General features: G+C 41.3%; 1 protein-coding gene across 2 annotated transcripts in view; it reads left to right on the top strand.

Moving 5' to 3' along the window:
• LOC118845616 (epoxide hydrolase 1-like) overlaps positions 1-16655 on the top strand; it is a 28909-nt gene that overhangs the window by 742 nt on the left and 11512 nt on the right. Inside the window, exons 2-4 of one of the 2 annotated variants that reach the window (XM_036753606.1) lie at positions 187-257; positions 8939-9123; positions 14312-14492. In XM_036753606.1, coding sequence (XP_036609501.1) covers positions 8941-9123; positions 14312-14492 — 364 coding nt within the window. In that variant the 5' untranslated portion in view covers positions 187-257; positions 8939-8940. The remainder of the gene's footprint in view (positions 1-186; positions 258-8938; positions 9124-14311; positions 14493-16655) is intronic. The other variant, XM_036753605.1, reaches the window with a different exon arrangement.

Consider the following 16655-nt stretch of genomic DNA (forward strand, 5'->3'; position numbering starts at 1 on the left):
TTATTGTATTACTGTATATATCTCATGTAATTCAGTTAATTTTTCCTTAACTAGAGGAAATACTAAGTAAGGCATTTAGAGCATACAAGTTTGATATTGTTTTGTTGTCTGTGGTTCCTTTCAGCATAATGTAGTTCCCTAATTTATCTCTACGTTGTGAATTTTTATTTTTGCTTTTTCTAATAGAATGATTGTGGCTCCTGCTTTTTTGGATTCACCTAATAAATAGCAAACTTTGTTCCAGCCGCTACATTTAGGTATGTTTCTTGTAAGCAACAGATTGTGTTTTACTTTCCTATGTAATTGAAGAGCTTTTCCCAGTTACTTGCAAAATTTGTTGTTTGTCATTGGAATTGTTAAATTCAAGCACTACATGTCTTGAAGGTTACAGTACAGGTTTTTTATTTATTCTGGAGGCAACTTGTACATTCTTTTAATTGACAGTGTGTTTTCTCTGTTCAGAAGTTCCGGGCAGTTTTCTATCTTTTTTTTTTTGCATTATATTGTTAAGGTTTTTGATCTGTCATGTTCCATCTGGAAGAGCTGTAAGTTGTCTTTATCCATCTTCTCTTCAAGATCAATACATTTTGCTTGTACTTATCCCTTCCATATCTCAACTTTCCCCATCACGGTTTTGACATATCTCAGGGTCGCCATAAGAAGTAAAATGGGTGGGGCAGCTAGGTGGCATAGTGAGTAGAGCACCAGCTCTGGAGTCAGGAGGACCTGAGTTCAAATGTGGCCTCAGACACTTGACATACTAGCTGTGTCACCTTGGGCAAGTCACTTAACCCCAATTGCCCTATCTTCTCCTCTCCAAAAAAAAGAAAAAGAAAAAGAAATAAAATGGGAATTTGTGGCGAGTTTTGTGGAAGCCAAAGACGATACAAGAAGGCCTGCAGATGACACAGAAAAAGCTTAGAAACTCAGAAATGCAAGAAATATATGTATGATATTGTATAATATCTTTTAATACCATAATGATTCAGACTTCTTCTCTGATACAAAGGGAGGGCCAAAAAACTTTATGTGGATTTTCCAGATATTGGAGGCGCTGAGCTCGTAGCCGCACCACAATGCTGAAAGGATAACTATATAAATATCATGTTTTATTTTAATGTTATTGCTTTTTGTTCCTCTTCATCCAGGTTGTTCTTCCTTTCTGTGTATTTGTATTCCCAGTCATTAGTTCTCTTTTGTTTCTTTGGCGAGATTTGCCTTTGTGGATTCAAGTTGGTTTTTTTTTTTATTTTGCCATTTGTTTTTACTGTGTGGTCCATAAATTCTCCTTTCACAGTTCTTATTTCTCCCTCAAACCATTTGGGAACCTCCCACTATGATTTCATGCTCTCTTGGGAATCTGCAGGATCCCCTGCTCCTTCAGGTGTCAATTCATTTTCGTTTGTCTTATTCAGAGGTGTTCAGGCTCATTTATATGATCTAGAGACCATAGTCCCCTCTGTAATTAATATCTTCTCTGTTGGTTTATCTGCTTTGTGCTCAATATTTTTAACTGAACTTTCTTCCTCCTAAATTCTTTGGGAATTGGAATTTCAGTCTTTTCCCCTCAAATTTCCTCATCACATACTTTCTTATTCCTTCTTTGATGGTATTTTCCCTGAAGGCTAGACCTCAAATCTATCCCAGTCTCCTCCCACCCTGGGGAGTTCATTTTTCTCTCACCTCAATCTCTGAGCCAAATGGCAGACAGCACTAGCTTCAGCTGGATGCCATCTCTCTGTCCTTCAGCCCTGGTGGAGCCCCACACATGCTAGTTGCAGTTCCCTTGCTTCCTTAGTGCTCTGGCTGGCTGGGTACTGCTACAGCACAGTGCGATTCTGTGCAGCCATCCCAGATAGAGCAAATGTTCTTCTTGCTTGCACCTCTCCCTCCACAGCAGAGGGTTGAAGGACTCGGGGTGGGGTGGGGGAAGTAGCATTTAATTCTCTTCTTTATTGCTGTGGAATGGTAGAATGAGGGCAGGTGGGGGAGGCAGTTAGCTAACATAGACTACAGTAACATGAAGAAACTTGCTGAGTGGGTCCCAGAGCACAAGTTGACAGACTGGGTTGTGCCCTGCTACCAGAGCATATATGTGTGCTTGTGGGAGACAGGGTGCTGAGTAAGTAGATTAGAAATTGGCCTTTTCTGCTATTAGTGCATCTGGTTGTTGCCTTGTTAGGGTTCTTGGTGTCTTAGGCTGCAACTGCATTATCTTCTGTGCATAGTTCTTTACTGTGGAAAGGTTTGAGAGCTCATGAAGATTGGAGAAAATGTCTTATCTGTCATCTTGTTGGTCATGTGACTTGGAATATACCTTCCAATGTGTATCCCTGTCCAAGCTATGAACGAACCAGAACGAACTGAGCCATAACTAGTAATTTTGGTACCCAGCATATGCAGAATGAAGACTTCCAGGGCAAGCATCCTCAAATTGACTTTGTAATTTGTAATCAGTTTTGGAAAATGATTTTTTTAAACTGACTTGTGATTTTATCTGCGTAGAGAGTTCCTGGTGAGGGACTTCCCCTATCAAAGCAGGTGTCCTCTTCTTGGAATCTTATTGTCTTAAAGAAATGCCTAGAGCATTGAAAGATTCAGTGACTTGCCCAGGGTCACATAGGATGACTGAGAGGCATGACCTGAGCTCAGATCTTTCTGGCTCCAGGATTGCCCATCATACAAGAAGTGACCAGGCATTGGATTTCAGGAGTTTAGGGAACTCTCAGGAGGATGAAACTCCTTCTAAGGCAGGTCAGTACCTTCTCTGCCATTTATGGTCTTAGAGATTTGCCTAGAATAATTTAGAGATTAAGTGGCTGGCCCAGGGTCTTAGAGTCAGTAGGACTTGAACCATGCCTTTCTGGCCCCAAGGCCAGCTTTCTAATCACTACCCACATTGCCTCTCCAAGAGCCTTGAGTACACAAAGTAATTGTCACTAATTTAGTTGAACTTGGGGGGAAGACTCTGGTACTAGCCCTAAAGGTGAAAGATCCTGGGAGATCTTAAGGCCACTTCTGGGGAGCTTGCTCTTGGGGAAGCAGTTAGGAATGGAGAACAGGGTGGAGCTATATTCAGAAGGAGCTAATCTGGAGTCCCAGCTTTACAATGCTGACCAATTATTTTTTACCAACTAGATGTAACTCTTGCTTGTTTCGACATTGCTGAAATGTGCTGCTCAGATGTAAATGGCACAGATTTGAAATTTGTTCAGTCTTCTAGAATCATTATTTAATTATTTTGCCTTCTAAATTTCATTGCCTTGAAAAAAGCCCTAGTCACCACACCCTAGTTAGAGCTCCATGAGGGAATGCTTTTTTTTTTTAATCATCAACACAAATTTTATGGAATAGAACAATGTCTTAAATGAAAAAAAAAACCACAATAATGTCTTGGATGAAATCATCTGGATTAATGAAATTTACTCTAAGGGATCATAGGAGCTCATCAAGTCCAACTCCTTCATTTTAGTGTTAAGGAAAGTGAGCCCCAGAGAATTTTTTGCTGTGGTCAAGATTATACAGGTGTTAAATATCAGAGGTGGGATTCAAACCCATTCCCTCCAATTGCCAATCCAGGATTCATTTGTCTAGGCGTCTAAAAACAAGAATTTCCACCAATTAGGAAAGGTATGAGTTACGTGTTGACCAGACCAACATAACATTTATATTTTGGGGGAGGGATCCTAATGGAAAGAACAAATGAGCCTCTTTAGAACACTTGGCTTTTGGAGGGTGTTGGAAAGCTGTGTGAACAAGTGAATTACAGACATTTGTGTTTTAGTTCATGGAGTTGTGTTATTTTGAACCTTATCAGCATAATAGTGAACATTCCCATATGGGAGTTTACTACAGTTTCATAAGTGCCTTCAGGTCCATTCCCAAGAAGTAAATGTGAAGCATTGGTTTTACTTGCTCTAAAGTGACCAGAAAAATATTGTCCAAAATAAAAATGAAAATCACCCCTTTTCTCTTCATCCGGAGGAGCAACTAGGTGATTCAGTGGATAGAGAGGGCCAGGCCTGGAGTCAGGAAGACCTGAGTTTGAATGTGGCTTCAGAAATTTACTAGCTGTGTGACCCTGGGCAAGTCACCTAACCCTATTTGCCTCAGTTTCCTCCAAAATAAGATGGAGAAGGAAACGGCAAACCACTCGAGTATCTTTGCCAAGAAAACCCCAAATGGGGTCACAAAGAGTCAGACACGACTGAAACAACTGAACAACAGACCTCATCTGGGACACTGAGTGACTTGATGTGCGGATATGTTTAGTACAAAAGGGAGTTGGATGTGTTTTGCAGTAGCTGCTGTTGGTCTGTTGTCTCCCAGTCTAAGAAAGCGCAAGGCAAAGGAGGCCAGTCAGTTCCCAGGCCCTGTGGCACAAGAAAAATTGTTGGTAGTCCTTTTTCCTTCTTTAACAAACAAAACTTGGAGGGACCCTCCCCAATTGTCACTGTCAAAGCCTCAGAAAGATGAAGAAGGAAAGTCCCTTCAGCCAGGACCAACCCCAAAAGGCCGCATCTGGAGCTCAGCCAAGGGGGCGGGACCTCCCAAGAAAGGGGGGCGGAACAAGGCCGGGTTTAGAATTCCCTCACTTTGTCTCTTTGGGGGAAATCTAAAGCACTAGCCCTGATTGAAAAGGATTAAAATCCTTTCTTATTAGAGAAGCTGCCACATCTACTTTGGGTATTTACTTTCAGAAAGACATCTCTCATTTCTTTTGCTTTACCTGGTTTTTCAGTATTCTCACAGTTCCTTGGAGCTATTTGGGCATGCTGAAAAAGAGACAGTATTACCTAGCTGTAGTAGAGGGCTGACTACTAGGTTCTGAGAGATGGGAAGGAGGTAAGTGAAAACAGCCTGTGAAGATGCAGCTTTTGAACCTCTCTGGGGCATTGCTCTGAGCTGATGCTCCTTCCAGCACCCCAAGGCCACCCCCTTGCATGTGATGTAATGCTGGGAGGGAGAAAAGAAGGAAGTAGGATAGTTTGTGGATGATGTCAGTTGGAAAAATGAACTAGGACGGTGATCCCGATAAGTGATACCATCATAGAGTGTTAGACTTGGAGTCAGGAAGAATGAGCTTCACATCCTATCCCCCACCTCCCAACCCACTTACAAGCCGAGTCACCCTAAGCAAGTCACTTAACTTCTTTGAGATTCAGTTTATTCACCTGTAAAATGGTACAGTAATATCCCCTTACCTTAGAGGGTAGGTATAAGGACCCAAAGAAACAATCTATGTAAAGTGAGATAATATATGTACAGGGATTTACAAACCCTTAGGACAGCTAGGTGGTGCAGTGGGTAGAGTGCTGGGCCTGGAGTCAGGAAGACTCATTTTTGTGAGTTCAAATATGTCCTCAGACACTTACTAGCTGTGTGATTCTGGGAAAGTCACTTAACCCTGCTTGCCTCAGTTTCCTCATCTGTAAAATAAAATGGAGAAGGAAATAGCAAAGCACTCCAGGAAACTTTGCTGAGAAAACTCCTAATGGGGTGTTTCAACAACCTGGCTAGCAGCTTCTATGGGGGTATAAGATTCACCCACAGCCAGCACCCAGAAAGCTGCCAGCATCACAGTTTCTTTCAATCTGCTTAATTAAGGAAAGCAAGGTGAAGGGGTTGACAAGCTTACTTTTAATTCAAATATCATTCAGTTAGTTCAGGGGAAAAAACCAGCACCCTGAACTTCAAAACAAAATGCAAACAAATTACAGACATCAACAGATTTTGTCTGATTCAAGTCCCAACAGATAGTTACCAGAGTTCAACAAAGTTTCAACATCCAGGTTTACAAGCTGGAGGGCTCGTTAACTACAGCTGCCCAGCATCTCCTCATCAACACCATCTCTAGAGCCCCGCACAAATGGCTCTGTCCTCCCTTCTTATAGGGCTTCAGACATCAAACATCATCTGAATCACCAGAGCTCAGGCTCTGGTGATTGGTTCTTGAGTTGGCCCCTCCCCTTAGGACCCTGAGAGGTTCATATCCACATGGATTACATTAACACCTAATGGGGTTTGGGCCTGGGGCTTAGGACCTAGTAAATCTCACTGAGATAAATTGAGTCACTCAAAGAAAACAAAGGCCATTCTGGTTACATGGGGTCACAAAGCGTTGGATACAACTAAACAACAAAGTGATTTATAAATGCTATGATTATTATCATTTGGTGTCAGCTGTTGTTACTTACTCTTACTGCCTTTGTGGTCTTGGACAAGTCATTCAACTTCTGGGCTGTGTTTTTGTCAAATGACAAATGATGGGGTTGGACTGGATGACCTCTAAGGTTCCCTTGTGCTTTGATTCTTTGATTTTATGAAATTACATATTACAAGTTTTATCCTTCTCGTTGTAGTGATGAGAAAACTTAAAGAGGTTAAGTGACTTCCCCCTAGTCTCTCAGTAACTATCTGAGGTAGGACGCAGATGGGTCTTCTAAGTCCTAATTTAATGCACTCACCCTTCAGTGGTCAGCGACATGCTGAAGGGCCCCTGATAGACAGCAGAGCCAGGGCTTGGATCTAAGTCTTCTGACTCCAAATCTAGTGTTTTCCCCACTCTGCCACAATACCTCTGCTCTCACTACCAAAATGGCGGGAGGGTTTTAGACTGGAGAAAAGCAGGATGTTATAGTCTTTTGTCCTCACACCCAGGCACAGGCTCTGCGACAAATGGTAGGCTATCCTGCTGTCTATTACGTACCCTCTTTGAGGAACCCAGAGGGCCAATACCAACTGTCTGTGGTTTCTCCCTGTTTTTGATCTTCCTGAAATCACAGAATTTCAGAGTTGGGAAGGAACCTCAAAGGCCACCAGCCCATCCCAAAGGAGAATGAACAAGTGGCTGTCTGGCTTCCCCGTGAAAACCTTTTGTGAGGAGAAATCCAAGTGCCGAATTGGGTGTCACAGGTCCTGAGTTCAGATTCTGGTTCTGCCATGAGAACATTGTACACAGTAACAGCTGCATTGTGTGATGACCAGCTTTGATAGATGTCACTCTTCTCAGCAGTACAGTGATCTAAGACAATTCGAAAAGACACATAATAGAAAATGCTATCCATATCCAGAGAAGGAACTATGGAGTCTGAATGCAAATTGAAGCATAACTATTTTCTCTCTTTTTTTTCTTTCTCATGGTTTTTCCCTTTTGTTCTGATTTTTCTTTCACAACATGAATAATGTGGAAATATGTTTAATATGATTATATATATATATATATATATATATATATATATATACATACATACTCTTCATACTCTCCAGCTTTCTGGACATTTCCTTCTTGTAATGTAGCACCAAGAACTGAACATAGTACTCCACCAGAGGTGTGACCAGGGCCAGTATTTCAGGGTTATTGCAACCCCTTGTAATGGGCACTGATGCTTTGATTAAATCAGTTTAAGATTTCATTAGCTCGAAATCTAAACATTTTTGTGTTAAAAGAAGAAAGAATGGTAGTGGTATGTGATTCAAAAACATCCATCTAAACCTTGATTAATATTAAACTTTGAACACAATGAACTGAAAAACAATTTTTAAAAATTATTCTTTTAAAAACTGTTTAAATCCTTATGTATTATCAGTTCCTGTTTTAGTTTGTAAATATTTAACATTTATAGTTTGAATGAAACAAAGCAGATCTTTTGAATATTGTTTTGGAAAAGTTAAAACAAATTAACATATGAGGAAAAAAAAGATTTCATTAGCTCGTTCAGCTGCCATGCCATATTATTAACTCCTTCCATCCACTAAACCTGCTTATCTCTTTTTGTCAACTCATGCTTTTCCCATCTTGTTCTTGTGAAGCTGATTTAAAAAAAAATCCAAGTGTAAGACTTTGCCCCTATCCATCCCTATTAAATTTCATCTTCTTAGATTCTGGCCATTGTTCTAAACTGGTGAGATCTTTTTGGAGCCTGATTCTTTCTCCCAGCCTGGAAGCTCTTCTTCCCAGCTTTGTGTCCTCTGTAAATATGATGAGGGAGGGGGAAAGGAAGGAGAGGGAATAAACTTTTCTTTGCTAAGGCTCTCTAGGCAAACCTTTTGTTGATGCCCGAATGACCTTTGAGTGCCTTATTTCATTCCGACATTGAAACTGAACTAAGAGGGTTAATCCTGCAATACCCCATTTTCCCTGCCATATTCCCCCAAGTACAGCATGCTAGATCGGTGGTTTAATGTGTAATAACTATCTTATTACCACATGAAAGATACAGCCTTTGAAGCATATAATAGAGCAGCATCATAGAATAGAAATGCACTGGAATTGAAGTCAGGGGACTCTGTTCTTTTTCTCACTGCCTGGGAGACCTTGGGCAAGCCACCTTTCAGTGACTTGGGCTTCAGTTTCCTTATCTATAAACTTAAAGGGTTGATGCCTAAAGTTTCTTCTAGCTTTGACATGATGTGATCTATGGTATTTATCTTCTCTAGGCCAGTTACAGGTTCACTGATGGTTCAGGTTTATATTGCAATGTAGATAAATAAGTTCATCTTCTGAGTTCACTCTCATTTCCAATAGCCAATACTTAATACTGAGCTTGTGTGAGTCTCACCATGTTCTGTGAAATAGGTGCTATTATTCCCATGTTACAGATGAGGAAAATGAAGCTTAAGTACACTAAGTGCCCCAGGTCACACAGCCAGTAGGTGTTAGAGGCTGCATTGAATTCCAGGTCTACATTGAATCTTAGATTCAAGGCTCCTTTCACTGCACCATGCTGATTCATCCATGTCATCATCAGATGTGTCTGAGACTTGGCCCTTCAAAGTGAAAGAGCTAATGCTCCCTGTTTTTGAAGGGGGGCTGGGTTGGCGTGGTCCTAGGAAGAAGGCTGCGCCACTCTACTGGAAGCTTTAAGCCTTAGTGACTGGTCTCCAGGGGGTCTGACTGGTCCTGACCAGCTTTGCTTATGTGTGTCTTCTCTTACAGATATGTGGTTACAGATTTTTGTTGTCTTGTTTGTGGTCCGTTTAATCTACTGGATCCGTAACAGGAAAAATAATGAAAAATTGGAAATGAAAGATGCATGGTGGGGCCCAGGAAGTAAGCCTAGGTCACAGGAGGATGACAGTATCCATCCCTTCAAGGTGGAAACCTCAGAGGAGGAGATCAAGGTAAGTAAGGCATCTAACTGGGGAGAACCAAACAGAAGAGATAAGCTGAACTAGGAGACAGAGGGTGCAGTGGCTAGAGTGCTGGGAGTGGAGTCAGGAAGACCTGAGGATGGATTTTCCTCTACCAATGTATCCTTCCTCTGCAACTTGTAATCTTACAGGATTGGTTGGGAGAGGCAGTATGGTTCAGTGGGTAGAGAGCTGCCTGTCCTACCTCTGACCACACAATAGCCATGACTTTGGGTGGTGGGGAGGAGCATAGGATGGGGAAAGGGTGGGGTAATGCCCTTAGAGGTGAGGGAGAATGGAGTGTTTCTATAACCTACTCCCCTCTCAAAGTATCAGAGGCTTTTCATCAGTCTCTGGCTTCTTCCATACCACTTCTCCCCTCTGTCCCTGCCTCCCCAATCCTTGTATCCTGGCCACATACAGGGGAAGTAAGAAGGTAAGGGGTGAAGAGCAGGGGTAGGGGGGTTCTCTGTGGCCAGATGTCAGGGCTATAACTGGGAAAGCTGGAACCTTTGGCAAATTTGGCTGAATTTGGGGCTGCAGGGGGTGGGATGGTGTTGTCTAAGGTATGACTGTTCCTCTGTGTGGTCAGGTACACTAGAGAGAGTGCACACATGGCGAGAATCTTGAGAAACTAGGCCGCAAGGAACAAGATTTGGAGAGGTAAAAAAGATTGTGAACCTGGTAGTAACTTATTAAGGAGGAGGGTACCCCACCCACTGGGCAACGGCCCCAGGGGAGGAGGCTCTGATGGCTATAAGTCCCCCAGGGGCCGAGCCAGGAATGTACGCCTTGGCACCTGGACAAAGCTTGCTAATTTCAGTCCTCACCTGGAATTTCCCAGCTGATGTGGGTTTTTACCACCTCCTAGGCGACAGTGGAGAGGGGTACAGTTGTGATCAGAATTAATCCATCACCAAATATTAATTATACTCCTACAGTGTGCCTTGTACTGATCGAGGCACTGACCTGGATGTGTGTGTGCTGGGGAGGTGGGGCGCGGAGCGGGGTGGTATCCAGAAATCAAATGAGTATAAGACATTTGTCTTTTTGAAGTGGTTAATTAAAAAAATATACATTCAAATGTTCACGCTTAATGCACCCAAATAAGGTGTTGAGCATTTGGAGCAACATGGTACAATTGAAAGATTATTAGCTCAGGTGATCTGGGTTCAAATTCCACCTCTGATGCTTACTACACCTGAGACTTTGAGGAAGTTATTTACTTTCCTAGGCTTCAGTTTCCTTATCTTTAAAATGAGGAGGATGAACTAGATGGCCTTGGAGGCGTTATTTCAGCTCTCAGTCCATAATCGTATGTAATTGTCTCTGCCTTCAAAGAACTTACAGCCTAGATGAGGAAACAGGCTTGGCACATGTTAGATGATAAGTGTAATCCAAGGTGGTGGAGAGGGTACTCCCAGGAGAAACGTAAAGGGAGATACTTTAGTTATTTCCTCATAGAGCAATCTTGGTGCAACAGGCTTTGGGAGGTCCCACACACGACTGTGCACTAGGGCAAGAAGAGGTCCTATGTCCTATGTAGAGAGCATGAACAGGTGCCAACTGGTAGCTGTGTCTCTCATTACCCAGTGCTTGTCTCTCATTTGTTGTTGTTCTGCTATGTCCAACTCTGCAAAGTCCACAGGGTTTTCTTGGCAAAGATGCTGAGGGTTTAGCAGTTCCTTCTCCACTGTGTCCCCATTTTACAGATGAGGAAACTGAGGCAAACAGGGGTAAGTGACTTGCCCAGGGCCACACAACTAGTAAGTGTCTGAGGCCAGATTTGAACTCAGATCTTCCTCATTCCAGTGTTGGTGCTCTATCCACTGCTCTACATCACCGTCTCTCATCACCCAGGCATAGATCTTCTTCTTTTTGTTTGTCCTTCATTCCCAAAGAGGAGTATGACATCAGGGAGGTGATGCCATGACTTACATGGGAATTGGATTTAAGTGAGGCAGGGCTGTGCAAAGTTACCTGCTTACTCTCTCCTCCAGAGCCATCTGGGTCCAGTGGCAAGATGTAGATCAGGAAGGGTGGAGATGGCCCTGTGACAAGTCTAGTGTACAGAGCTAGGTGCAAATACAGAACCAAGAAGCAGTTGTATGGCTCTGACCCTAGCCTAGTCTGAAGCCTGTAGCAGAAGAGCTAGGGCAGGGGATCCGGACTGAAGGGGACCTATCCTTCTGTTACTTTGAACCTTCAGAACTTTCCAGGTGGTGATGGTGGGTCTGTCCAGCGGTAGTCTACTAGAGCACAGTTATGTTGTTGTTCAAATCAATCTAACCTGGATCAAGAACGTGAAGAGCTCAGACCAAGAGGGCAACACTTTAACTTTACCCTGAATCAGAGCACTTTGGGCTTTCTAGAAGCTTGCAGGTCCCCAGCCTGAGCTGCCCCTGACATCCAGGGATAACCCAACATTCAAAAAAAACCAAAAAACAAGAAAGTAGCCTTAGGACCCAAGAGGAGCAAAGAGGACCCATAGGATCAAACAGACATTCCCTACACAAGTGCACAGAACCTTACCCTAAAACAAATTCCGAAGTCAGGAAGCAAAGGTGGGAGAATGAGCAAACAAACAAAAAAAGAATCCCATCATAAAGTGCTATTTTGGTGACAAGGATATTTAAGACATAAACGCAGAAGAAGAGAATGGTTTCAAAACAGTTACAAGCAAGGACGCAAAGAAAAACACTGCTTGAGCACAAGTTCATCTACTGTTTCTGGAAAAGATAAAGCAAGAGTTTAAATAAGAATTTTAAAATGATTTTATAAATGAAATAAGAGAACTGGCAAAAACAGTTGGAAAATAAATGAGAGCACTAGGGGAAAATGAAAAGAAATGGGAACAATGGAAGAAAGAATTAGAAAGAGAATTAATTAACAGCATGGCACAAGAAGTACAAAACCTTACCCAAGCTACAGACTCCTTGAAAATGAGAATGGACTAGATGTAAGTTAGTGGCTCCTTGAGATAAGAAATATTCAAACAAATTCAAAAGATTGGAAAATAAAATAAAAGAAAGTATAAGGTATCTCATGTCAACAACAAGTGACTTGGAAAACAGATACAGGAGAGAGAATTTAAGAATCATTGGACTACCCTGAATGGCAAGACCTCCCAGAAGAGTGTATTTCAAGAATCATGAAAGAAAATTGGTAAGATCTCTTAGAATCAGAGGACTAAGTGAAATTAGAAAGAATCCACCAGTAATCTCCTGAAAGAAACTCTAAAATGAAAACTTCCAGGAACATTACAGCTGAAATCTTGAGCGTCCAGGTGAAAGAAAACAATATTGCAAGGACCAGAAAATCACGTCCTGAGGAGTCATAGTCGGGATCACATAAAACTTAGCAGCCACCATTATAAAGAATGAAAAACTTGGAATATGGCCTTTCAGAAGTCAGAAGGTAGGCTTACAACCAAAAATAACTTATCTAGTCAGTCAACAAATATTTATTAAGCACCAGTTAAGTGCCATTTACTATGCTAAGAGCAGGGGATACAAAGAAAGACAAAAATCAGTCCCTGTTTTCAAGAAGTTCAAAACTGAGTATAATCCCAACAAGAAAAAAAAATTTATCTTTAATGAAATAAAGGATTTTAAGCATTCCTGATGAAAGGTTCGAAATTGCATAGAAAGTTTGAAATACAGACATAGAAGTCAAGGGAAACATTAAAAAGGTGAATCTGAGTGAACAATCATACCATACTAAACAAAGATACACTGTTTACATTCCAGTGTGAGGAGATGATACATGTAACATCTCAGAATCTTATCAGGAATCATAGAGGGAGTCTAATAAGACAGAAGGCTTGTAAGTTGTTTATTTTTGTTTTGATGATCTAAAAAAAAGAAAGAGAAGGGAAGGGAAAGAAGGGATACACTGAGAGGGAAGGGGATAGCAAGGGTGGGGGGAAATTGTCTTACATAATTGGGTTGTTTAAGTAGAAGATTCTACAAAGGGGAAGAGATAGAGAAAATAGGTGACACTTGAACTACCTCGCTTTCTTCTGAACTAGTCAAAGGAGAAAAGAATACACAGTGGAATTCAAGGAAATGGAAGAGAAGGGAGAGGTGGATGTAAGAGGGAGAGCAGATTAAGGGAGGATTTAGTCTTAAGCAAAGCAAAGTAACCATGGAGGGTAGATTGTGAAGAGGGGTTTAAAAGGAAAGAATGAAAGGGATAAGAACTTGTGATTAGGTTCTAGTTGACAGCAAGAGGAGAGGGGCAGGGGAGTAGAAGCAGACTGCATCAAGCCTAGAGCACTGGTGCTGAGCACACTCCTCTCTCACCACCCTCTTCTTTATAAAGAGGGTTCAGGGAAACTCTGATCAACACAACAACTAACCCCCATTCCAGGAAGGTAATGATGAAACCTGATGTCTATCTCCAAACAAAGAGATGATGGACCTTTTTGAAGATTGAAACCTTTTTTATGTGTGCGACATGGACAATGCAAAATTTGTTCTTTTGTGCCTTTGTTACAAAGGTTTTATTTTTCTTTCTTTTTCAATAGCTGGGGGAAGTTGGAGGGAGAGAAGATGAATCTCATTCATCGAAATAAATTTTTTTAAAGACATCTCTAGGACATAGGACATCCAATTCAAGATGTCCACCAAGCAGTTGAAGATGCAAAACTAGAGGATAAGAAAGAGGTTAGGGCTGGATAAATAGATGTGAGAATCATCTTCATAGATGTAATATGGTCATTCCAAATGAGGGGCCCATTACAAGAGTGAAGGCATAGTATTTTGCTTGACTATACATATTTGTTATAAGGGAAGGCTTCTATCGGGTATGGGAGTGGAAAGGGTAAGTAAGTTAGTGGTTAGCTGACAAAAAAGGGAAAAAAGAGCATTAAAACCATTTTAAAATACCATAAAAATACTGCTTTCCTAATTCAGTAGCATATTGTGAGTTTATGAGCACAATATAAGTTCTTGCTCTAACTTTGTTCTGCCACTAGCAAACTATAGTGTGCACATACAGAAACTTAGATCTGGAAGGGGCCTCTGTTCCCCTTGTCAAAATTCTTTTGTTTTTAAAGATGAAGAACTGACTACTTGATTTGCTGTTTAAATGTTTGTGGATGTCTCCAGGGAATAGAGCATTCCATATGTGTCCTCTCCCTCTGTCACTCTTTGTTCCTGCTTCTTTCCCCTCCCAGGACTTACACCAGAGGATTGATATGACTCGATACACACCGCCCCTGGAAGATTCCAGCTTCCAATACGGGTTCAACTCTAATTACCTAAAGAAGGTGGTTTCCTATTGGAGGAACCAGTTTGATTGGAAGAAGCAGGTGGAGATTCTCAACCAATACCCTCATTTCAAAACTAAGATTGAAGGTACTTTTCCAAAATATACTTCTCCACCTTAGCCTTCCCATTGTTCTGTGACAGAGTCAGGATGTGTTCATACCTTGGATACCTGACTCAACCATGTTCCCTAGCCATGCTTCCAGTGGTGGTTATTTTAAACTGAAGGATCCCTGGACCTGGAGACTCATGAAATCTTCAAGGTGACATTAAGAGGGCATCTCATCTGTCCCCATCCCTTTAACAAATCCAGCCGAGTTCAAACTATCTCAGAGAGCGAGATTTATGGCCTACTCCTTTCATTATTCCAATGTTAAATGATGACCCTCTTGTTTTTTCTTATGCCCTAACCCTAGAAATCTTAAAAACAATCTTTTAAAAAAAGGCCAGGGTTTCCTAAAAATGATCCCTTGCAGGGCTCCCTTGGAGGCCCAGGTTACTATCTGTTCCATAGCACCTGGGAGCCCATCTGTTCCTGCATACATATGACTTGATTCCTGGGTTAACCTGACTTCTCTGCCACCCACAGCAGATTCCCTGCCCTAAGGTGATTTTTTTCCTTTCTTTTTTTTATTTAATATATTTAGTTTTCAGCATTGATTTTCACAAGAGTTTGAATTACAAATTTTCTCCCCATTTCTACCCTCCCCCCCCTACTCCAAGATGGCATATATTCTGGTTGCCCTGTTCCCCAGTCAGCCATCCCTTCTGTCACCCCACTCCCCTCCCATCCCCTTTTCCCTTCCTTTCTTGTAGGGCAAGATAAATTTCTATACCCCATTGCCTGTGTATCTTATTTTCTAGTTGCATGCAAAAACTTTTTTTTTGTTTTTGAACATCTGTTTTTAAAACTTTGAGTTCCAAATTCTCTCCCCTCTTCCCTTCCCACCCATCCTCCCTAAGAAGTATTTTGCTCCTTCCTAACCTATCCCCCTTTATTGAATTTTCTCCCTTGACCCTGTCCCTTTTCAAAAGTGTTTGTTTTTGATTACCTCCACTCCCATCTGCCCTCCCTTCTATCATCTCCCCCTTTTTTATCTTCTTCCTCCTTCTTTCCTGTGTGGTAAGATACCCAATTGAGTATGCATGGTATTCCCTCCTCAGGTCAAATCTGATGAGAGCAAGATTCACTCATTCCCCCTCACCTGCCTTCTCTTCTCCTCCTATAGAACTGCATTTTCTTGCCACTTTTATGTGAGATAATTTACCCCATTCTATCTCTCCCTATCTCCCCCTATCAATATATTCCTCTCTCATCCCTTAATTTCATTTTGTTTCTTTTAGATATCTTTCCTTCATCTTCAACTCACCCTGTGCCCACTCTCTCTCTCTCTCTCTCTATATATATATATATATGTATATACATACATATATACATACATACACACTCACATATACATATATATATATGTATGTATGTATGTATGCATATTCCCTTCAGCTACCCTAACACTGAGGTCTCATGAATCATACACATCATCTTTCCATGTAGGAATGTAAACAAAACAGTTCAACTTTAGTAAGTCCCTTGCAATTTCTTTTTCTTGTTCTTTTTCTTGATTACCTTTTCATGTTTCTCTTGATTCTTGTGTTTGAAAGTCAAATTTTCTATTCAGCTCTGGTCTTTTCACTGAGAAAGCTTGAAAGTCCTCTATTTTATTGAAAATCCATATTTTGCCTTGGAGCATGATACTCAGTTTTGCTGGGTAGGTGATTCTTGGTTTTAATCCTAGCTCCATTGACCTCCGGAATATCATTCCAAGCCTTTCAGTCTCTTAATGTAGAAGCTGCTAGATCTTGGGTTATTCTGATTGTGTTTCCACAATACTCAAATTGTTTCTTTCTGGCTCCTTGCAGTATTTTCTCCTTGATCTTGGAGCTCTGGAATTTGGTGACAATATTCCTAGGAGATTTCTTTTTGGGATCTATTTGAGGAGGCGATCGGTGGATTCTTTCAATTTCCATTTTGCCCTGTGGCTCTAGAATATCAGGGCAGTTCTCCTTGATAATTTCTTGAAAGATGGTATCTAGGCTCTTTTTTTGATCATGGCTTTCAGGTAGCCCAATAATTTTTAAATTATCTCTCCTGGATCTATTTTCCAGGTCGGTGGTTTTTCCAATGAGATATTTCACATTGTCTTCCATTTTTTCATTCCTTTGGTTCTGTTTTATAATATTCTGATTTCTCCTAAA

This window comes from Trichosurus vulpecula, chromosome 4 (assembly GCF_011100635.1).
Source record: "Trichosurus vulpecula isolate mTriVul1 chromosome 4, mTriVul1.pri, whole genome shotgun sequence".
In the NCBI taxonomy this organism is placed as follows: domain Eukaryota; kingdom Metazoa; phylum Chordata; class Mammalia; order Diprotodontia; family Phalangeridae; genus Trichosurus; species Trichosurus vulpecula.